At 54.4% G+C, this 21,243-nt stretch overlaps 3 protein-coding genes across 3 annotated transcripts; 2 read left to right on the forward strand and 1 right to left on the reverse strand.

The window, feature by feature from the left end:
• Positions 1-4,492, forward strand: VPS25 (vacuolar protein sorting 25 homolog). The gene is made up of 6 exons (XM_037493878.2): positions 1-95; positions 308-453; positions 1,137-1,190; positions 1,551-1,639; positions 2,398-2,473; positions 3,844-4,492. The coding sequence occupies exons 1-6, from the start codon at positions 43-45 to the stop codon at positions 3,954-3,956; spliced, it is 531 nt and encodes a 176-aa protein (XP_037349775.1). The 5' UTR covers positions 1-42; the 3' UTR covers positions 3,957-4,492.
• A 1,011-nt stretch (positions 4,493-5,503) lies between these two features.
• WNK4 (WNK lysine deficient protein kinase 4) lies at positions 5,504-19,726 on the forward strand. The gene is made up of 19 exons (XM_037491526.2): positions 5,504-6,203; positions 7,612-7,784; positions 8,713-8,933; positions 9,215-9,372; positions 9,867-9,955; positions 10,052-10,268; positions 12,093-12,357; positions 12,572-12,693; positions 12,923-12,981; positions 13,079-13,196; positions 13,438-13,554; positions 16,454-16,588; positions 17,105-17,159; positions 17,247-17,815; positions 17,889-17,949; positions 18,035-18,443; positions 18,530-18,729; positions 18,896-18,993; positions 19,099-19,726. Exons 1-19 carry the CDS (start codon positions 5,589-5,591, stop codon positions 19,099-19,101), a joined length of 3,684 nt encoding a protein of 1,227 aa, XP_037347423.1. The 5' UTR covers positions 5,504-5,588; the 3' UTR covers positions 19,102-19,726.
• LOC119230441 (cytochrome c oxidase assembly factor 3 homolog, mitochondrial) lies at positions 17,753-21,232 on the reverse strand. The gene is made up of 2 exons (XM_037491594.2): positions 20,891-21,232; positions 17,753-20,559 (listed from the first exon to the last, which is right to left on the reverse strand). The coding sequence occupies exons 1-2, from the start codon at positions 21,102-21,104 to the stop codon at positions 20,453-20,455; spliced, it is 321 nt and encodes a 106-aa protein (XP_037347491.1). The 5' UTR covers positions 21,105-21,232; the 3' UTR covers positions 17,753-20,452.
• Positions 21,233-21,243: the final 11 nt, after the last annotated feature.

Raw genomic sequence — 21,243 nt, forward strand, 5'->3', positions numbered from 1 at the left:
AAGTCCACTGCCCGGAGGTTCCGGGTTTCCTGGGCTACTACGATGGCGATGAGTTTCGAGTGGCCGTGGCAGTATCGCTTTCCGCCCTTCTTTACGTGAGGCTCGGACCCCGCGAAGCCCCGCTGTAGCTCCCTTCCCTCCCTCGGACCCTGGGCTCTGCCCTGATGCTTCACGCGGGGAGGGGGAGAAAGTACCCGGTCGCCACCGCCCGCAGTCCCTCACTTTCTTTCCCTTACGCGCTTCCCGGCTGGTGCTACCTCGCCCCTCACGCCCTCTAATTCTGCACCCCACCTCCTTCACCCGGCAGGTTACAGCCGAACGTGGACACTCGGCAGAAGCAGCTGGCCGCCTGGTGCTCGCTGGTCTTGTCCTTCTGCCGCCTGCATAAACAGTCCAGCATGACGGTGATGGAAGCTCAGGAGAGCCCGCTCTTCAACAATGTGAAGCTACAGCGTATCCTCTCTCAGGCTCTTCCACAGCCCACACAGTGCTCTTCCACACTGCCCCACATACCGGGTTTCAGACACCCTTTTCGCCCACAGTAGGCAGCTTCGCACTCACACGAAAACTGGGAAAGAGCAAGAATATATAGCAGTTACCCCTAACTCCCAAATCAAATGCAGCATCAAACCCTCTTGTAGGCAGCGATGAACACCCAAGTTCAGTTCTTAGAATCTCTGCCCGGAAGCTAAGTCCCAAACTTTTCAACCTCAACTCTTTTGACTGTTTGAATCTCTTGTTCTATGTGTGAGCTCAAACGTTGGTACTGCATTTAGTCATTTTCTACTCTTCTCCTCTCAGGAAGTAAGGGTAATTTGTTTTGCTGCCTTATTCATACTTAAAATATGAATTTTAAGATATAAAGGCTGAAGGAAGGAGGGGGGACAGAGGATGAGCGGGAATGGGCAGTACTGTTCATTTTCAAAAGCTGTTCCTTGTAATTGAACTAGTTTCTCTCTATCCCCCCAAGTATCCAGAAAATGCCAATTTATATCCCATTGAGAAATTTAATTGCACATATATGTGTGTGGGAGAGAGGGGACAGGGGTAGGTGGTTCTCAGCATGAGACTGATGCAGAGAATTTTTATCGCACCCAATTCATTCCATTAATGCCATTCCCTTAACATTAAACCAGGAAAGCTCCCTGTGGAATCAATCCAGATTGTATTAGAGGAATTGAGGAAGAAAGGTGGGTTGTTCCAAATTCCTTATTTTTCTTCATAGTTGGGTTTTCCTGAGGAGATTAACAAAAGTCTTTTCCCTTTAGCAACACTTTTTTTCTCCAGAGTGTTCTGTACAGTAGACAGTACAATTCCCCAGTTCCTTTCACACCCCTCCCCAGTGTATACAAAACTGAAACCTCTCCATCATGCCCTAAGACCTGAAGAGAGGTAGAAGATGAGAGGATGTCTTGTTAGGTAATAATAGTAAAGCAAACCTTGTATTCTCGTTCCGAAAGCTGAGTCTCTTCTACTCCGTTCCACCTTGGTTTTTGCCTCTTTGTCCCATTTTAGAGCATGATGCTTTCTTTCATAAGTGTCTTTTACAGGGAACCTGGAGTGGTTGGATAAGAACAAGTCTAGCTTCCTGATCATGTGGCGAAGGCCAGAAGAATGGGGGAAACTCATCTATCAGTGGGTGAGACTGTTTTGCTGCGGTGACCCATGGCAAGGAGCATTATGTCTGTGTTCAGCAGATACCTTCTTTCCAGATCCAGACTGAGCAAAGTGGGAGGGGGCAAGAAAGAGGAAGTGTAGATGCTCCAGGCAAGTCTTTCAGTGACTCAGTCCCTGAATTAGACTGCAGTAGAACTTCTGGCCTGTAGGAGGCCAGAGGCTAGGTGAGGCCATGTTTGGAGAAGGCTGTCCTGGGAACCACCAGTACTATTGTTGGCTGGAACCTCTGGCCACAGAAGATAAATGGGGAAAGGAAGGGGGGTGGGGGGGAACTGGCCCCACCCCCACTACATCCTGATGGGGCGGTCCACAACAGGAATGAGACTTTTTGAACCACTGTGGGTTTGGGGACAAACTCCTTCCCCCCAATTCCTAGCTACCACCAGCCCTAAACATTCCCCAGGGAGTGAGGTGGGGAAGAAGAGTCAACAACCCAAATATAACAGACACACCACCCTTCATGAGCAGGAAAACAACCAAAAGTGAGAGCTCACCCCTGAGACACGTGAACGCCTGCAGTTCAGGCCTTCTGAATGAGCGCATACACATATAAATATAGCGCCTAGAGGGTTTGTGGTTTATACCACTCCTCTCAGAGGGCCACTGAGCCCTGGTTTGGGAATAGGTGCCATTCTTGGATCTCAGAGGTGGAGCTGGCAATTTACCCTCTCCCTGGAGATTCTTGGTTCTTATTCAGTCCCTTTTTTTCTGTGTCCATAGGTATCCAGGAGTGGCCAGAATAACTCCGTGTTCACCCTATATGAACTCACCAATGGGGAAGACACAGAGGATGAGGGTAATGCCTTTCCAGTTTTGACATCTGAATCCCCTTCCAATCCTTGTTTAATTGACATTCAGGGATATTCACAGAATTTCTCTGCCCCTGAATTCCACGTACTACAAAGTGCAAAGGTTCATAAACCACCCGAATTCTTGTGCAGAAGCCCTCCCAAATTTTGTGGGGGTGTACTGCATTCTTCCAGGGACAGAGTCCATATGACAAGATTTTCGAGAGTATCTGTGACTTATGAAAAGTTAAGAATTACTGGTGTATATGCTGAATGAGGAACCAGGGCAGGGGATTAATCCTGAAATCTCACTTCTTGCTGACTCAGGCTTTCTTTCACCCTTTAGTCTTATAGAGGGCTCAAGACTTGTGGGTGGCAGCTGAAGGGATAGGGCCAACATCCCCACACCCACTCCCAGCCTTTTTAAATACTTTGGTTTCTGGCCAGGCAAGGATTTGTATAGTGTTTGGTTTTTACATAGCATAAATACTACTCTCTTAGCTCTTTTATCTCTGACTTTACATTCTTATCCCCAGGATCACCTAAAGTTCCAATCTTAGCTGGGTGAAATAGGTGCCTCCCCTTTCTGCCAGGCCTTGGCTGCCCCAACAGAGTTTACAGTTCTTGGCCATGCCCCCCCTCCCCCACCCTGCAGGCCTCTGCTTGCTACTCCCACCATCATGCCATGACTTCAGCGCTACAGCCTTGCCCAGCCCACCACTCAGACTGAGCAGAGCTGGAGGCTTCCTTAGAAAGCAAGCTCCTGAACTGGAGCTGGGCTCCCGCAGGGGGTGAGGTGGTGTGCAGGCCTGTTAGGGCTTGCCTTCTGCCTCTCACATCTCCCTGTAGTGTCTTGCCAGATCTCCAGATGCTCAGCTGGCCCTTGGCCCCCAGCCTTGTTCCCTTTAACAAGGAAAGGGTAGATATCTGTGCTGAACCTTATGATGTCTCCTGGCCAGAGTTATGGCTGTGCTTTATATACTTTATGATGGATACAGATGTGTGGCCAGGGTCCCTGGACTCTGGACACAGTGACCAGTGACAAATGCCTTTACCTCCCTAGGCTTGATTGTCAAGGTCCTCTGTGGCCCACAAGTAAATGCTGTCACTCACCTGCCTCTGACACTAATGGGTGAGGGCACATGAGTCTGAAAAAGACCAGGAAGGGGGAAATAAACATGAACACATTTCATGTTGACTCAGACTGTCTTCCAGCTCTTACCCCTAAGGGGGAAGGATGGGTGATGGCACAGCAGTGTAGGGGGCACGTGCATACTCTGGCCTCGTGAGGTCTCAGCTTCCAGCTAGACAACTCTCCTCAGAGATCTTGGGCTCCAAGCTGCTGACTGTTCCTCACTGCCTGTTCCTCCTTGTCCAGAGTTTCATGGGCTGGATGAGGCAACCCTACTGCGAGCTCTACAGGCCCTGCAGCAAGAGCACAAAGCCGAAATCATTACCGTCAGCGATGGCCGAGGCGTCAAGTTCTTCTAGCAGATACCTGTCGCCCTTCTTACCTCCTACCCTTCCAGGGCTTTCAAAGGGAGACAGACCCAGTGTCCCCACAGGCTGGATCTGTGACTCCACCAGACTCAAAAGGGCTCTAGTCCAGGGATGGGTTCCCACTTACCCTATGTGTCAGTCCCTGGATAGGGTGAAGATGAGGTGCCAGGGAGAAAAGATGTGCTTCTCCTTGCCCCACCTCTGCTCCCACCCTAGGTTAGCCCTGAGCCAGGCTCTGTAAACCTAACACTTTACATATGTTCACACACATAAATACACAGATACGCACACCTGCACAAATGTCTGTCTCTTCCCCCTCCTACTCCCTTAGCTGCTATTGCCTCCCCTCTCAGGCTGGTGCTGGATCCTTCCCAGGGAATGAGGGAAGCCCTGGCTGCAGGCAGCCTTCCAGGCAGTATGAAGATAAGAGGCCCAAGTAGGGGCCTGGCAGTGAAAGGCAGGGTGGGACACTGATTTATGATATTAAAAAGTTCAACCTCACTGCGTGCCTTTGAATGTACTGCTGGAATGGGCCCCCGAGGAGGGACCTTGAAATGCTGCCCTTAAGTGAATCCCAGCCTAGGAGAGGGGCGATGAAAATGTCCTCCAGTCCTGGCCGGCTCCAGTAAGCCTGTGGTTTTGCATTTGCTGGGTGGGCTGTGCGGGGGAGTGCTGATGGAACACAGCTTGGGGACAGTCTGCTTTCTGTCTCTGAACTGACTAATTTAATGGTTTCCCCTTCCCTCACCATCTCCCCCTGAAGTCCTGAACTGCTCTGAAGCCCCTCCCTCGCGCCCTGGTCCTGACTAGTCGAGGCCAAGGGGAGCTGAGAGGGAGCATACCGGATATGGACTTTGGTTTATTGGAAACTTTGGCAAACGTGAGAGGCAGGAAAGAGAGCCCACATAGCACAAACAGCCGCCCTGGCCAGGGCCAGGATGCGGTCAAGGTAGAGGGGTGGAGGGGATGGGTGACCGGCTCCTTGGCTGGGGGAGGGACTTGCCCTGGGGTGCACACACCCACCCTTGTGCCCCAGCGGAGGGCCGGCGAGTCGGAGAAAACCAAGCCGGACCTTTCCGTTGACCTCGGCGAGTTCGGCCTGGGGCTCCTCCGGACGACGGGGAAGGAGCGGCGCTACTTTATCTGGGGCCTGCAGGCGGGTGGTAGCCTCCCCCTAACCACCCGCCTTTCTAGGGCCGGGGAGCCGAGGTCAATTTCCTTTTGCAGTCCGGGCGTCGCGCCGTCCCCCACCCCTCCCCGTCCCCAACTCAAACAGTTCTGCGCACCCAGCGCGGGAGCGCACCTATCGCCGCGCACCCCTCGTCCGGGAATGGGACGGAAAGCGGGTTCCCGGGAGGTGGGGGCGGGGCGGGGGCGGGGCGGCGGCTGAGGTGTGGACTTGTGCGCGGGGATCCGCACAGCTCGCGGGCGAGGGGGCGGCCCTGGGGGGTAAAGGCGGGGGTGCGCTCGGGGGCGGGGCCGGGGGCGGGGCGGCGGGGCCGCCGAGCTCGGGGTTGGGGCCCCAGCGGCTCAGCCCCAGAGCTGCACACCCGGCCAGCTCCCCTGTCAGGCCGCCTCCGCGCCAGCGCCCGCTCGCCGCTCTGCGGTGGCCGGCTCGTCCCCATGCTGGCACCCCCGACCCCAGAGGCCGCGGCCCCCAGGTCCCAGGCGGAGGCCGACCTGGCCCTGCGGCCCCCGCTGCCTCTCGCCGCCGCGGGGCCGCCCCGCCTCGGGCCCCCTCCTCGCCGGGTGCGCCGCTTCTCGGGCAAGGCTGAGCCCCGGCCGCGCGCCTCCCGTCTCAGCCGCCGCAGCTCGGTCGACTTGGGGCTGCTGAGCTCTTGGTCCCAGGCAGCCTCCCCCGTTCCGGAGTCCCCTGATCCTCCGGGCGCCGCGGGCCCCGGCCCCCCGGGGAGCCCACCGCCGAGCCCCAAAGAGCCCCCCGAGAGCACATGGACCGGAGCAGCCCCGGTGAAGGCGGCGGAGCCCACGCATCCGGAGCCCGCGGGCTCCGCGGGAGGCCCCGCTTCCAGGGAGCCGCCGAGGGTCTCCGAAGCCGAGGCCCTGGAGCGGCAGCGGGAACAGGAGGAAAAGGAGGACACCGAGACCCAGGCCGTGGCAACGTCCCCGGACGGCCGATACCTTAAATTTGACATCGAGATTGGACGTGGCTCGTTCAAGACGGTGTATCGCGGGCTGGACACCGACACCACCGTGGAGGTGGCCTGGTGCGAGCTGCAGGTGTGGCTGGGTACCTCCGCGGTCGCACCGCGGGACGGGACCTTTCGGGAGTCTTGGGAAGGGACACCCAGGGGACAGCAGCGGGGCAGGGATGTGTTTTTCCAGCGAAATGCCCAGACACTCCTTCCTCCCTTGCTCTGATCATCCGTGGAGTTGACTAAGGGATGCCCAAGGAGAAGCTGAAGCAGGTGGTGTCTGGTGGCTCCCCTATGGGTTTGGACATCCCCACTTTAAAGCCTCCATACTCTGAGAGCTGGAATAGGAAGGGAAGTTGAGTAGGGAGCCAGTGCAGATGAGGGGGGCTGGCCTCACCGCTTTCCCGCAGTGATTACTGGCTGTCTCTCTCCCTTGCCCTGAAATCCTCAGACCCTCAGTGTGGCCCTGGTCCTCCTGCTCCCTCACTCTGAGTCCCTGGATCAGGAGGCTGGGGTGATGAAGACCAAGAGCTAGGGCAGGGCCCTTGCACCCCCTGAAGATTTCAGGCAATTAATTTGGGAGAGGGCCCTTCCAGCTCCCTTCCTAAGCAGTTCCACTTCTGGACTTCTCCGGAGCTGGGGGAGGGGGAGCCAGCGCTCTAGCCCTGGCCTGAGTCCAGTCCTGCTCCTTATCCCACTGCCTACCTGGGCTCCGCCTTCCCAGACTCAAAGGCATCTGAACCCTGTGGGCTTTGGGGAACATTGGTTTGCAGGACCTTTCTCCCACTGGGGAGAACCCAGTTAAGTCCAATTCAGACTGGGGGACAGAGCCTGGGGGAAGGGTCCTCTCCTGGAGCCCTGGCACTGGGCTCACCCCTAGTGCCTGCCAGTGCCGCGCCCCAGGCTCAGGGCCAAGCAAGGAGAAGCAGCCAAACTGGAGGGTGGCGGGGGAGGGAGATGAGACGGGGCAGAACGGGCCGGGGGCTGTCTCCTGGCACCTGGTCCTGGATCCTTTCTCTTTTCTCTTTACCTCCCTCTGCAGCCCTCCAGCCTCCTGTCTGGATCGAGCAGTTACCAGTTTCTGGGGCCAACCCTCTTGCCGGTCCCAATTCTCTGCTCGCCATCCGCCTGCTGCCTGCCCACTGCCAAGCACTGGGGCACCCCCTCCCTCCACACGGCTGGCCTTGGCTGCCACAAAGGCGCTATTGAGCTCAGGGCTTCCAGACCTGGCTCCATAAAGGCGCTTGTGTCCAGTGGGGGTCCAAGAGGCGGCCCCAGGCCCAGGATAGGAGTGTCGTTGGAGCAACCCAAGGGGGTGGACCAGGAATTCGGGGTCTACAGCCAGTTGGGAGAGCAATCCCACTGTCCCAGCCCCAACTCTCCAACCCCCTCTGCTCCAACCCTCACCTCTCCCTCTAGCCCCATCCTTGTACCCCCATTTCCCTCTCCGTGGGGGTCCTGGGCCTGATGTGTGCATAACTCCCACCCCACAGACCCGGAAACTATCTCGAGCTGAGCGGCAGAGATTCTCAGAGGAGGTGGAGATGCTCAAGGGACTGCAGCACCCCAATATTGTCCGCTTCTATGACTCATGGAAGTCGGTGCTGAGGGGCCAGGTTTGCATCGTGCTGGTCACCGAACTCATGACCTCGGGCACGCTCAAGACGTGAGCTCTGCGCTGGTGGTGGTGGGAGGGCTGGTGATGGGAGGTACCCACTTCTGGAACTTTTCCAAGGCTCCTCAAACTCTACACCCAGGTCCAAATCCAAGGTCACTGTCTCTCATCCACCCTCCCTGTGTCCTTGCCTTGGAGAATGGCAGCATCTAACAATCCAGTCCAAACTTGGGCATCTCTCCAGATCCCTCCTCTCTCTCCACCCTGTGCATCTCCTTCCCCCCACCTGTCTGTCTCCAAGTCCTGATGTCTCCCCACTGGTCTTTTACTGCCCATCCTCTTTGCCACGTCACTGGTCTGGATTCCTGCAGCAACCTCCTACAGGCAGGACCTTCCCCACCCTGCCCCTCTCCTCTCCATGCTAGCCTATCTTCCTGCAGCCTGGGGTATCGCTCTCCATGGGAAAGAGGACCTTATCACCCCCTCCTTAGAGCCCCTTCGATGTTTCCCACTATCCTTGGGATAAAGTCCACACACACAGTCTTTAGGATCTACCCTTATCTCCAGCCAAAGTTCCAGACAAACAGATTTCCCAGCACCTCCTGCCAGCCTGCCCTGTCACTTGCTGTCCCGGCTGCCTGGAAAGTCTCCATTCCTTCCCCTTTCACCCTTCTCTCCTTCAAGACGCAACACAAAAGTTATTTCCTCTGTGAAGTCCTCCCCCATGCGCTGGGCAGTTAGTCATCCTTTCCTGCATTCCCAAGGCACCTTGGCCCCTGCCCTCTCTGTGATTTACTGCCCGGCCCATTTTGTAACCTCCTGTCTACCTACCACACCTCCAACTCAGTTTCTCCCTGAAGCAAAGTAGGCTTCTGCCTAGAATGTTGGCAGATGTCTAGATGGTGGTTTGGGGGAGGCTGGGGGTATGTCCCGCCTCCTTCCCTGCCCCGTGAGACTCTGGCTATGCCTCCTCTCCCAGATACCTGAGGCGCTTCCGTGAGATGAAGCCCCGAGTCCTTCAGCGCTGGAGCCGCCAGATCCTGAGAGGGCTGCATTTTCTACACTCCCGGGTTCCTCCCATCCTGCACCGGGATCTCAAGTGCGACAACGTCTTTATCACAGGCCCTTCTGGCTCGGTCAAGATTGGTGACCTGGGCCTGGCCACACTCAAGCGCGCCTCCTTTGCCAAGAGTGTCATTGGTGTGTCCCCTCCAGGAGGGTCCTTGCCATTCCTACCTCCCCATGTCAGAAGAGAGTCTGGGGGCCCCCTCCCCTCAGCAGGGTCCCTTGAGATCCACAGAATTAGAAGACCTCTGGCCTCCCCCTCTCCCCTGCAAACCCCCATGGTGGGTAAGGACTGGTCAGTTGCAATGCAGAACTTGCAGGGCTTGCCCCCAGCTTCCTAGCCTCTGCCAACCTGAGGGAAGCGATGGAGTCAGAAGGGAGGCCCTGCAGCCTGATGCCTGCCGTGGATCCTGCAGGTACCCCGGAGTTCATGGCCCCAGAGATGTATGAAGAAAAGTATGATGAGGCCGTGGATGTGTACGCGTTTGGCATGTGCATGCTGGAGATGGCTACCTCCGAGTACCCTTACTCTGAGTGCCAGAATGCTGCGCAAATCTACCGCAAGGTCACTTCGGTGAGAGTGGGCAGGGAAGAGAGGGAATTCTAGGTTCCCTGCCCATTTTCCTGCTCCAACCAGTCCTCTGTCAATGATCCTTAATGAAAACAGGATAGATGCCCCGTGAACATGGCAGGATAGTGGATGCACTCACGCCAGCCTCCAGTACAAGCTATTTTAGGGAGAATGATGCGTGTAGCGCCCCCTAGAGTTCACAAATGATTTTACATCCAATCTCCCCCTGCGATCCTTACAGCGGCCCCACGGGGAGAGCAAGGCCAACAAGCTCTGCCCTGAGTTTTATACACGCCCGCTCAGGGGAGACTTGTTCAAGGTCACACAGTGGGTAACTGGGAGAAAGGGGGGCGGGGCTGGGATTTGAAATCAAACCTCCCAGTAGCAGTCGGGGGCTCTTGCGAGGGCAGGAGCCGCTGCCTTGGGCTAGGTGGGGAGGGTGGGTCGGAGATTAGGGCGCTGAAGTCCGCAGGCTTCAAGCAAATCCCCTCCCCCAGGGCACAAAGCCCAACAGCTTCTACAAGGTGAAGATGCCTGAGGTGAAGGAGATCATCGAAGGCTGCATCCGCACGGATAAGAATGAGAGGTGGGCTGGGGTGGGGGGCGGTGGGCACGGTGAGGATGGATGTTGGGGGGCTGGCGGCCGGGAGATTCGGCTCACCGTGGCGTCACCCATCCTCAGGTTCACCATCCAGGACCTGCTGGCTCACGCTTTTTTCCGCGAGGAGCGTGGCGTGCACGTGGAGCTGGCGGAAGAGGACGACGGCGAGAAGCCGGGTCTCAAGCTCTGGTTGCGCATGGAGGATGCGCGCCGCGGGGGCCGGCCGCGGGACAACCAGGCCATCGAGTTCCTCTTCCAGCTGGGCCGGGACGCCGCCGAGGAGGTGGCACAGGAGATGGTGAGTGGAGGACAGACCTGAGGGGCCGAGGCCATGAGGGTGGGGCCGGGGTGGGCTGGGAGAGACCCCTGACCCGCCCCTCTCAGCTCCTGCAAGTGTCTCCCAGCCACCGCCGCGCACCTGTGCCGCGCACCTGTCTGCTCACGTGTGCTGGCTCACCAAGCTTCCCCTTTCACAGAGCCCTGGGTCCCCCAACCGCCCTGCTTTACTTCCTGCTGGTCTGATAGTCCTGGGATGCCCTTCTTTCCGATTGATCTATTTGTTTTTCTCTTTTTCACTGTTCCAGCCCCCCTCGGTGTTTTCTTTCTTTCCCCATACCCAGAACTGTCAATATTAGGAAGCCTGTCCCTTACCCAGAACTGTCAATATTAGAGCGCCTACCCCATACCCAGAACTATCAATATTAGGGAGCCTGTCCCCTCTAGAGTCAAAATTAAATGCTTCTTTTCACTTCAGCAAGTCCTTCATACAGGACCCACCATAAGATGTCTTATATTAAGACATCTTCCTGTCTTTCTCCTCCACTAGACCATAAACTCCTCGAGGGCAGAGGCTGTTCATTGGTTTTTCTACCCCTGCAGTGCTTGGCTCTTCAGTAGCCCAGTCCCTGCTTGACTTAGAGTACTTTCACATGCATTTGATTGTTGTTACCAACCCTGAGTGGGATGAGTTTATCCTGATTTATTGATGAAGTGAGAGCTCAGAGGGTTGACTACCTTGTCCAAGTTCCAAACAAGTGGCAGAGTCAAATTTAAATGCAGGTCAGTGGAGTTGAAGTCAGATCCCCCATCTCCTTTATATGCCCAGCAAAGCTTGCGTGAAATGAATAGGGAGATAATGGTGGACCATGAGAGGCTTCTATGGGAGGTACAGGCACAGGGGTAGAAGTGTGGGGGCTGGATTAGGAAGCCTGATGGGAGCGGGGTGTGGGGAATATGAGAGTCTTGATAGAAAAATGGCAGCTGAAAGGGGAGGATGATCTGTGGTGGGTCAAGAACCTGAGAGTGTGTCTGAAATGTTGCATATTTCAGATGGGCTCCAGGGCACAGTTCAGACCTGACCTGAGATCCAGTCCTCAGCCATCACTTACAGTATAGTCGACCTTAAAGTGTTGACATCTTTTGGGGGTCGGGGGGGGGTGGCTGTCCTTGTCATTGTAGGGTATTGAAAAGAATCCCTGGACAAGGCTACTCATTAGATTATCTCCAGATAATCTAATATTTGTGACAACCACAGCCACAGATATTTGTGACAACCACAAAAATACTGCCAGATGCCTCTCCTCCCCCAGCCCACCCCAGTTGAGACCATCTGACCAACTTAACTATGAACTCATGAATGGGTCATTTACTTATTTCTAATATGGGGTTAATAAGACCTACTTCAAAAGGCTATCACAGGAGGGCCTTCCTGGTGGTGCAAGGGTTTAAGCACAGCACTGTGAAGCAATCCGCAACCTCTGCAGCATGAGTTCGATCCCTGGCCGGCCAGGGAGCTACCCACATGACACAGCAGACCTCTCCTATCTTGCTCGCTGCTCCCCTCAGCAGTGTTCTTCAGTCAGTCTGCCTGTTCTGCTCTCCATTTTATGGTGGATCCTCGCACCTCTGGCCTGTACCCCAGTTTTTGTATGCATAAATAAATCTTTTTTTAAAAGGCTGTCACAGGAGGATATAATGATGGTAATATAGTTGCCTGTCAATGAACAGTGGCAATCAGTCAGTATTGGTTCCCTTCCTCTCCTATCTTGGAGGTCACAATAAGGTGTCCTGATGGGTCTTCGAGGAGGGTCCCAAACTGTGTTCCTCACCCTCCCAACTCCAGGTGGCCCTGGGCTTAGTCTGTGAAGCTGATTACCAGCCAGTGGCCCGTGCAGTGCGTGAACGGGTTGCTGCCATCCAGCGAAAGCGAGAGAAGCTACGCAAAGCCAGGGAGTTGGAGACCCTACCCCCTGTGCCAGGACCCCCACCAGCAACTGGCCCCATGGGTCCTGGTCCCCCCAATGTCTTCTCCCCTGAGTCTGAGGAGCCAGAGGCAGACCAGCATCAGCCCTTCCTGTTCCGCCATGCCAGTTATTCATCTACCACCTGTAAGTCACTCCTAATCTTAGAACCTAGGTCCCAAACCCCTTGGCCTTGCCCCCCAGCAGCACTGCCTCTTACTGTGCCCTCCACTCATAGCCATGGAGCTCCTTCTGGAAAAGAACTCTCCCATCTCCCTCCTTGCTCAGGCAGTCTCCTCCTCTGCCAACACACCCCATTATTTCCCCTCTTTTGACCCCTCTTTCCCTCCCTCCCAACCAGCGGATTGTGAGACTGATGGCTACCTCAGCTCCTCCGGCTTCCTGGATGCCTCAGACCCTGCCCTTCAGTCCCCTATTGGGATGCCATCCAGCCCCGCCGAGCCCCATCTCTGCCTGCCCTCGGTGAGAGGGGTCACCTGGGGTGGGGGCTCCCAGACATTCCAAACCTATGACCTATCTCCCTTCTTATGAAACCCAACCCCATGACCTGGTCCCATGTCCCTGAAAATCCACCACTCTTGTCATCACCCTCCTTAATTACATCTCCCCAGCATTCCAGTATCCCTGATAGCATCTCCTGGGTGCCAGCAATTACCTCCCTCTGAGCTCACGAACCCACTTCCTATTTCAGGCATTTGCCCTGTCCATTTCACATTCTGGCCCTGGTAGTGACTTTCCCCCTGGAGACAGGTAAGTTCTGGTCCAAGTTGGGGTGCAGGGGTGAGACCTATAGAGTTCTGAGAGCTCAGTGTCTGCTCTGACACCCCTCTCTCCTTCCCTTTCCTAGCTATGCCTCAGATGCAGCATCAGGCCTTAGCGACATGGGAGAAGGGATGGGACGGATGAGAAGACCCCCAGGGAGAAATCTCCGGCGCAGACCCCGATCCCGGCTTCGGGTCACGAGTGTGAGGAAGGGTCACAGGAGATGGGGAATAAGCTATAGGGCCAGGAGGGAACTGTTAGGGGGTGGGGGAGTAGCAATATGTGACAAGAGGCAGCTGGATTAGTTTCTACTACTAGACTTTGAAGTCAGAGTCAGTTTCTCTGCAATTCGTCTGGCCAATGTCACTTGGTTGGAGAGGGGTGGGGCCACATGATGAGAATAGAGGACTTGACCTCCTCTCCTCTGCTGATTTGAATCCGAAGGTCTCAGACCAGAACGACAGAGTGGTTGAGTGCCAGCTACAGACGCACAACAGCAAGATGGTGACCTTCCGATTTGATCTGGATGGGGACAGCCCAGAAGAGATTGCAGCTGCCATGGTGAGGGCAAGAGATGTGGACAGAGTCTTCAGGTCTGGGACAACAGTCTCCCTCCTGATGGCCCTTGGTGCTGAACTCCTTCTACCCCCTATACGACAGCAAGGGTTCTTGAGAGCACCGGATGGCGCTCAGTGCAGTAACACTGGAGACAACGCGACCCTTATTTTGGGGAGATGTCTGTTTATCCAATAAGGTTTGGCTCCTCAACTGGAACAAAGAGAGGCAGGGTATATACAAATGCTCTGGTGCAGTGCACACTAGATGTGATAGTGTGGCTATAAGTAAAGCATAGGCTGGGGGCTGCAGGGGGCAGAGGCAGAATTTATGCAAGGCCCTGACCAACAGGAAAGAATGGTAGTGAAGAGTAGAAAGTGTGTCTCGTGGCCATACAGCATAAGCAAAGGCATGGAAGTAGGGAGTGACTTAGAATATTGGGACTGGGAGAGCTCCATGAGGAGACCACTGTTAGTGGACCAGGGATTCCTGTAAGAATTGTGGAGGCGTGGGTGTATGTGGGCGTGTAGAGTGGGACCAGATTATGGACCGTCTTAAGAATTAAAATGGTGAAAATAAGCTTTCATTCTGCCATGGGATGTGGGAGGGGGTTGGAGATAGGGGGCAAGTGAATATAAGAAGCCAGATGAGGATCAAGGAAAGAATGGATTATGGGGGCAAGGGATAGAAGAAAAGGGGTTGCTGGAGGAAAAAAAAGTTACTCTGCAATCCAGTAATTATTGACACGGTATAGTACACAGAAGTGTCGGTAAATATTTTCTGAGTTGTTCTGATAGGCAGTTAGGGAGAGGGGATGTCAAGGGTGACTTGTGGCTGGAGGAAATGATGAAATAAACCATCAAAGGGCAGAGGGTGTTGGAAATGAAAATAATTCTTTTTTTAGGGGTCAGGTTGAAATTGAATTACAGAGGGGTAGACATGATAAGATGCTTCATAGAGGCAAGATAAGGGGCAGGCGGGACTGGGGAGAGAGGTGGGTTTAGGAATCATGAGCAGAGGATTGAGAGTACAGGGAGATAGACCTGCAAAGTCAGAGTCGTAGAGGGCCCAAGAGTGTGTCTCAGTGGATACCCCCAATTCCTCAGAGAATTGGGGGGAGAGATACATCATTGAGGGACACAGAGATGGAGACAGAGAGGTAGGAGGTGACCATGTGATAGTAAAAACTCAGTGAGAGTTTCAAGGAGGCTGCTTAGGGCAATGACTGTGGTGAGTGTGCTGGCTTCTGTCAGGAGTCTTTGTGGGGGTCTGTTTCAGTGGAGTGGGGGAGTGGATGCCAGCCTCTGGGGTGAAGTGAAGGAAATGGGAAAAATGTCAGGTTCCGGGAGCTCTCAAACACTTCTCCTCTGCCCTGTCATTTACTGTGTGTCACAACGACAGAATATCACTTGGCATGTGGCTTACCACCTTCCCCATCAAGCCACTTGACCTTTCCAGAGTCTTCCAGTCACTCTGGTTTCTGCACGGTCCTGCAGAGGTCCTCTTTGCTTTCCTCCCCAGCACACCCTCCACTCCTCTGCAGCACAGAGACTTAGAGCTGATCTTGTTGCTTTTTGACCCCTAAAAGTAGCTTCCTGTGGTTAGAGTAAGCACCAAATTCTGGGGCGTGGCCTGGGAAGTTCACAGTGCTCTCAGGCAGACTTGTCTTCGTGCTTTGTGAACGTGCCACTCTTTCAGGCAGAGCTGTTATTCATGCTGTTCTCTGCCTTGACTGCCCTGCTCTTCCTGACGAGCAGGGTGGTAGAGGAAAGGGTGGGCTCTCACCCATCTCCTGAGTCCAAATTTCAGGTGTTGTTTCCCAATTTGGGGACTTTGGGCAAGTTTCTCAACCTCTCTCAACCTCCATTACTCATCAGGGAAGTACAGGTTATAATACTTATTTTGCAAAGATGTTCTGATGTGTAATTAACAAGAAGTGATATAATATGTACCAGAAGTGAGTGATACAGTAGCACGTATGAGAAGCGTTCACACCTGGTAGGTCCTCGGTTAAGAGTTGCTTTTCTGACTCATCCTCCCAGGCTCAGCCATCCAAGCTTCCTGTCCTCCAGGGTGGTATGACCAGTTCTCTTTGGAATAGCAATTTTTTGTAATTTTAAAAAGCACAACAAAATGTACCACCTTAACTGTGTCAGTGTACAGTGCAGTGGTGCTAAATATATTCATTGTTGTGACATAGCCCTGGAACTTTTGATTCTTGCAAATCTGAAACTATCCATTAAATAACTCTCCCTTCCCCCTTCCTGGAAGAGCATTTTTAATCACAATTGCCTCACTTCTCATGGGCTGCCTTGCCAGACTGCTGACATATGTAAACCTTCCACTGGGTTTTTGGCTTCCAGACCAGGACCTTGTTTCCCGTATTCCTCACAGGGCCTAGCACAATGCCTGGTGCAATTTGCATTGGTGGAATTATGACATTTACATTTATTGCCTTATTTTTACTTAACTTTGTGTGGGGGGGGGCGGGGATGCTGTATGGTATGCTTTTAAGCCCTGGTAGAGCAGAGGAACCGTGTCTGAAAACACATGAGGGTCCAGTGGGAAGAACTCAAGCTGACTTCAGAGAGATCTGGGTGGTCCTTGACATTAGTTATCTAAACTCTAAAATGGAGATGTTAATACAGACCCCAGAGAGCTGCTGTTGGGGGTAAATGTGGTATGAACAGCACCAGGTGTGTGCAGCGTCCAGAGCGGTAGCACCTTTCCTCAAAGCTGCGTTTCACCTTATGACATGCAGCAGATACTCAGATGCTTGTTCTGGATTGGTGGCTGGCAGGAACAGGGGGATGAAGGGTTGGTTTTTGAGGACCGGGGGTTGGGGTGGGAGAGGGGTGAGTAGATGAACTGAGCCTGCTTTCCCTTTCCTATTGACTCCTGTAAGGTGTATAATGAGTTCATTCTGCCCACGGAGCGAGCGGGATTCCTGAGCCGGATTCGGGAGATTATCCAGCGAGTAGAGACTCTGCTGAGGAGAGATACTGGCCCCGTGGAGACTGAAGACCCCCCAAGCCCTCAGGTTAGACCCCTCTGGGCACTTCTAAGGGAATGGACTCTACTCAGACCCCATTATTCTGCCTGTGCCAAACCCCTTCATTTCTGGGACCCCAAAACAGTGGCTCTTACCCCGTCTGAGAATTGGATGAAAGTCATAGACCCTTGTTCTAGAAAACAATATTCCATGCATACTTAGCTTTTCACTCATTATTTTGAAATCATTTCAGACTTACAGAGAAGTTGCAAAGAACTGCTAAATGCCTTTTGCCCCAATTTGCCAACTGTTAGTGTTTTGCGTATCAGCACTATCATTCTCCCTTTCTCCATGTATGAGCAAATTATTTTTCCCAGAACCTCTTGAAAGTAACAGATATCATGCCCCTTTACCTCTAAATATTTCAGCATATACACTTTTGAATCCCTTGAGACCATCTATGGACTCCTAGAAGTTCCTGGGTCCCAGCTTAAGAACCCCAGACTGAAGCCTCCCAAGGCCTCCTGTTCTCCCCACTGTTAAGGGCCCCTTTCTCTCACTCAGGAGGAGCCAGCACCCTTGCCTGCCCTCCCAGGGCCCCTCCCAGACCCCACCAATGGTATGTATCGAGTCCTGTTCCTGCTCAGCCCAGCCCTTGCTATTGCTCCCGGAGGGAGCTGGAACTTCAACACACCTTCCCCCCCAGGAGAGGTCCGGAGCAGCGCCTCCCCGGAGCAGAGGGGCTGGGCAGCCTTCTCTACCTCCCCATCTTCTCCAGGAACTCCCTTTTCCCCAGGAACCCCTGTGTTCCCCATCACTTCTCTCACATGTCATCCCAGCCCTTCCCCATTCTCCCCAGTGTCTTCCCAGGACTCTTCAAATCTCTCTCCACCCCCTCCCAGCTCTCCACTTCCATTTTCCCCCAGTGCATCCCGGTGTCCAGACCCTCAGTTTCCTCAGAGTTCTCTCCCCAGCTCCCCACTTCCATTCTCGCCTAGTTGTTCCCAGGTCACCTCGATTCTGCCTTCTTTTCCTCCATACCCCCCCGATTCTCCCCTCCCCTCCACCACAGCAGCTCCTCTCCTCTCTCTGGCTAGTGCCTTCTCACTGGCTGTGATGACTGTGGCCCAGTCCCTGCTGTCCACATCCCCGGGGTTCCCTTCCCAGTCTCCTCTAGCCCCTCCAGGTCCCCTACCCAGCCTGCCCCCAGCCCCTGCCCTTGCTCCTTGTGACCAGGAGAGGCTTTCACCCCTGACAACTGAGATGGAGAGTGAGGTGAGTAGGAGACCACGGGGGATGAATAAGGGGCTCCATTCTATCAGTTCCTTCAAGGACCTACTTTTTGCAGGCCTCTCCCAATCCAGCTCGGTCACTGCTGGGTGAAGCTAGACTGGCACCCATCTCTGAAGGTGAGAGACTGACCACTGTCCTCAGTCCTCTTTATATCCAGCCACTGATAAACCTTCCTCATCCCAACTCCTTGTCTCTCTACAGAAGGAAAGCCCCAACTTGTTGGGCGTTTCCAAGTGACTTCATCCAAGGAACCAGCTGAGACTCTTCCCCTGCAGCCAACATCTTCAACCCTTTCTGGTTCCCTGAAGCCTCCAACCCCTCAGCTGACCTCGGAGAGCTCCGACACAGAAGACAGTGCTGGAAGCAGGCCAGAGGCCAGGGAAGCGCTGGCTGAGAGTGACCGTGCAGCCGAAGGCCTAGGGGCTAGAATTGAGGAAGAAGGGGACGATGGGAAGGAACCCAGAGTGGGGGGCAGCCCCCCACCCCTGAGCCATCCCAGCCCAGTATGGATGAATTACTCGTACAGCAGCCTGTGTCTGAGCAGTGAGGAGTCAGAGAGCAGTGGGGAGGATGAGGAGTTCTGGGCTGAGCTGCAGAGTCTTCGGCAGAAGTAAGTCTGGGGAGGAGGGAGGACAAGAGGAACTCTTGGGAAAGCGAAGTGCACAGCTAACCCTCTCATGCTCGGTGCGTCCTCAGGCACTTGTCAGAGGTGGAGGCACTACAGACACTACAGAAAAAGGAAATCGAGGACTTGTACAGCCGGCTTGGGAAGCAGCCCCCACCGGGTATAGTGGCACCAGCTGCCATGCTGTCCAGCCGCCAGCGGCGCCTCTCCAAGGGCAGCTTCCCTACCTCCCGCAGAAACAGCCTGCAGCGCTCAGAGCCCCCAGGTCCTGGTGAGACTGCGGACACCAGCTTCCATCTTTCCTGCCCCCTCCCCAACTGACCTGGCTTTCTTCCAGGCCCTGGCAGTCTGCCCCTTGGTTTGGGGGGACTAGCCTCCCTCTCCCCACGGTCCCTTCCCTCATTCAGTGCTGCTCTCCTTCCCCATCCTGCACCCAGGCATCATGCGAAGGAACTCTCTGAGTGGCAGCAGCACCGGCTCCCAGGAGCAGCGGGCAAGCAAGGGGGTGACATTCGCCGGGGATGTTGGCAGGATGGTGAGGGCGGGCCCAAGAGAGGGAGAGCCTGGGAATGGTAACTGGTTGCAGCTTCACCTTCCTCTCACTCTGGAGGTTTCTTCAGTGCCTTCTCCCCCCCTCCAGTGATTTCAGAACAGAAGCCATGTGTCTCTCCCACACCAAGAACCACCATGGAGCTTGTGCTCTCAGAATCTGCTGACCAACAGAACTGTGCAAGGAAGGCCCTGGCACCGAGGGAGTAGAAGGCCAGAGGGGCATGGAGAGAGCTGCTCCACCACAGGGAAGCCAAGTGTGGGAACTGATTGCTGTGTGCAGAGGTGTTGGTTCTACAGCCTGCAACTCTCATCCCTGTCACCTCCCCAGCTAAGGGTCAACCACTAAGCAGTCCCATCCAAGTCCACATGCTTCTAGAGGGTGCAGTCCCAGATGGGCGAATGGAGGGGGTGTTCTTATACCAGAATTAAGAGCAGCCAATAAAAATGCTGGAAACTAGTACTCTGGATTTGTATATGTTGTGCCTTAAGAACTGGGGGGAAAGCCAGTTCTGGGTGAGGCAGGGAAAGATTTAGAAAGAACTTTCCTCTCACAATGGAAAGTAGGGGTAGAAGCTGCCCAGCCTTCTGGCTTCCTGCCAGCCAGCTATTCATGAGGAAACTGACAAGTCAATGATCCATCTCACCAAGCTAAGATCCCATCCAGACCCCACCCTAGACCTAAATAGGCAGGACACAATAGAAATGAAAAGGAAGGAGGTTGTCTGTCTCTCATCCTTCATCTACCTCTCTAGTGAAGGGAAAAGGCAGATAAGTTGGGGTAAGGATGTATTGTTCTTGGGGATAAAGGGCAAAAGGGTGACTGACCTTCCTTCACCTAAAACATTGGTTTAGTCTCAAATAGCCCAGTGACATTCTCCCCGCCCCAATGATCTTTCCCTTAAATCATGTGGAAAAATCTCAAGGAAAAAAGTAATTTTAGTTAAATATTTACAGCAGCTCCCTGGGGCATGCCACTGCTCCAGCTACTGCCTGCAGAGCTTTCCAGCATGAAGTGTCATGCCATCCCTTGGTCCCAACACACTTATTTGGCTCCATGAGAGATGACAGTTTATTTTCTTAACCTAAACCCATCTTTCCCACTTTAGGCTCTAACACTGCACAGAGCTGCCACCCCTACTCCCATAACAGTCAAGACACTGACAGGTGAAGGGGGTAAACCATAAAGTCAGAAAACTTGAGAAATGTCAAGGTCACAGCTCTCAAACAAGGAAACAAACTATAATCTCAGTCCCCACGCACAATGAGTGTGAAGTGGGCCTTGAAATGCATAACTCTCTGGCTTCTTGGGCTCAGTTAATCGTCCAAGGTTAGTAAGAAGACCAGCAATGCTGTGACCAGGTTTCCATTTCTACAGGGTTATGGGGCATCACCCATCATGTCAGGGGCTCCAGCAGGTTGGAAGTGTGCAGTGCTCAACTGGATCAGGGTCCTGATGCCCTTGCCAGGGCACGGGCTCGGGCAGCTTTGGCTTCCTCCTCCAGGTCATCTAGGAAACGCTCCTGGGACACCGAGTAGAAGGTGTAACCATCTGGGAGGTGGGTTCAGGAAACCACTTGGAAAATGCACATTAGTTTTTCCTAAACTCCCTACCATCATCCTCTCAAACCAATGATTCCATCTTCTGCCCTCTGCTCTTCTGAGCCCTGAACCCCTGCTCCGTCACTACTAATAAATCATACTTAAAAAGCAACTTAAAATGACCAGGTACAATAAAACGCTTTCACTCGGCCTTACAAGTGGTCAAGACTTTCACAGGTCAAGCTCTTTCCACCACCCCCACACTGTCCTCCCACGCGCCCTTGCTCCCCTTCCCCTACCCCCACATACGGTCTCCCCGGTTCTACAGTTCGGAGGGATACAGATAGCTAACACCAGGGCCCCGATGCCGAGGCCGGTCAGGACGTTCCGAGTCCGCCGCTGTGGTAGCGCCTTCTGCCACTGGGCAAGCTGCACCTGCCGCATGAACTGCAGTTGCGCAGGAGTCAGCTTGTCCCGACTTGGATCGATGCGCTGAGCCAGAGGGGCCTTGCTACTCTTAGCTTCGAGAGGATCTCCAGCTCCGGGGGCCGCCATACTGCCGCTCCGCCCTTCGCAGTCCGAAGGCGCGGGCTGACTGGGAATTGAAGTCCTTGGGCGCCGCAGGGGACGCTGGGAGTTGTAGTCTTTCCACCAACAGTGCGGCTCCAGGCTTTCGGGGAAGGGCGGGGAGGTG

Source organism: Talpa occidentalis, unplaced genomic scaffold (assembly GCF_014898055.3).
Source record: "Talpa occidentalis isolate TD23 unplaced genomic scaffold, MPIMG_talOcc4v2.1 talOcc4.7, whole genome shotgun sequence".
Classification (NCBI taxonomy): Eukaryota; Metazoa; Chordata; class Mammalia; order Eulipotyphla; family Talpidae; genus Talpa; species Talpa occidentalis.

Excerpts from the sequence above, each read along its gene's own strand:
- VPS25 (XM_037493878.2), top strand. The coding sequence starts at position 43 with ATGGCGATGAGTTTCGAGTGGCCGTGGCAGTATCGCTTTCCGCCCTTC. Across the intron at positions 96-307 it reads CGCTTTCCGCCCTTCTTTAC|GTTACAGCCGAACGTGGACA; the intron begins GTGAGGCTCGGA and ends TTCACCCGGCAG. Across the intron at positions 1,640-2,397 it reads GGAAACTCATCTATCAGTGG|GTATCCAGGAGTGGCCAGAA; the intron begins GTGAGACTGTTT and ends CTGTGTCCATAG.
- WNK4 (XM_037491526.2), top strand. The coding sequence starts at position 5,589 with ATGCTGGCACCCCCGACCCCAGAGGCCGCGGCCCCCAGGTCCCAGGCG. Across the intron at positions 9,373-9,866 it reads TCTACCGCAAGGTCACTTCG|GGCACAAAGCCCAACAGCTT; the intron begins GTGAGAGTGGGC and ends CCCCTCCCCCAG. Across the intron at positions 18,730-18,895 it reads CTCAGAGCCCCCAGGTCCTG|GCATCATGCGAAGGAACTCT; the intron begins GTGAGACTGCGG and ends TCCTGCACCCAG.
- LOC119230441 (XM_037491594.2), bottom strand. The coding sequence starts at position 21,104 with ATGGCGGCCCCCGGAGCTGGAGATCCTCTCGAAGCTAAGAGTAGCAAG. Across the intron at positions 20,560-20,890 it reads GGCCCTGGTGTTAGCTATCT|ATGGTTACACCTTCTACTCG; the intron begins GTATCCCTCCGA and ends CCCACCTCCCAG.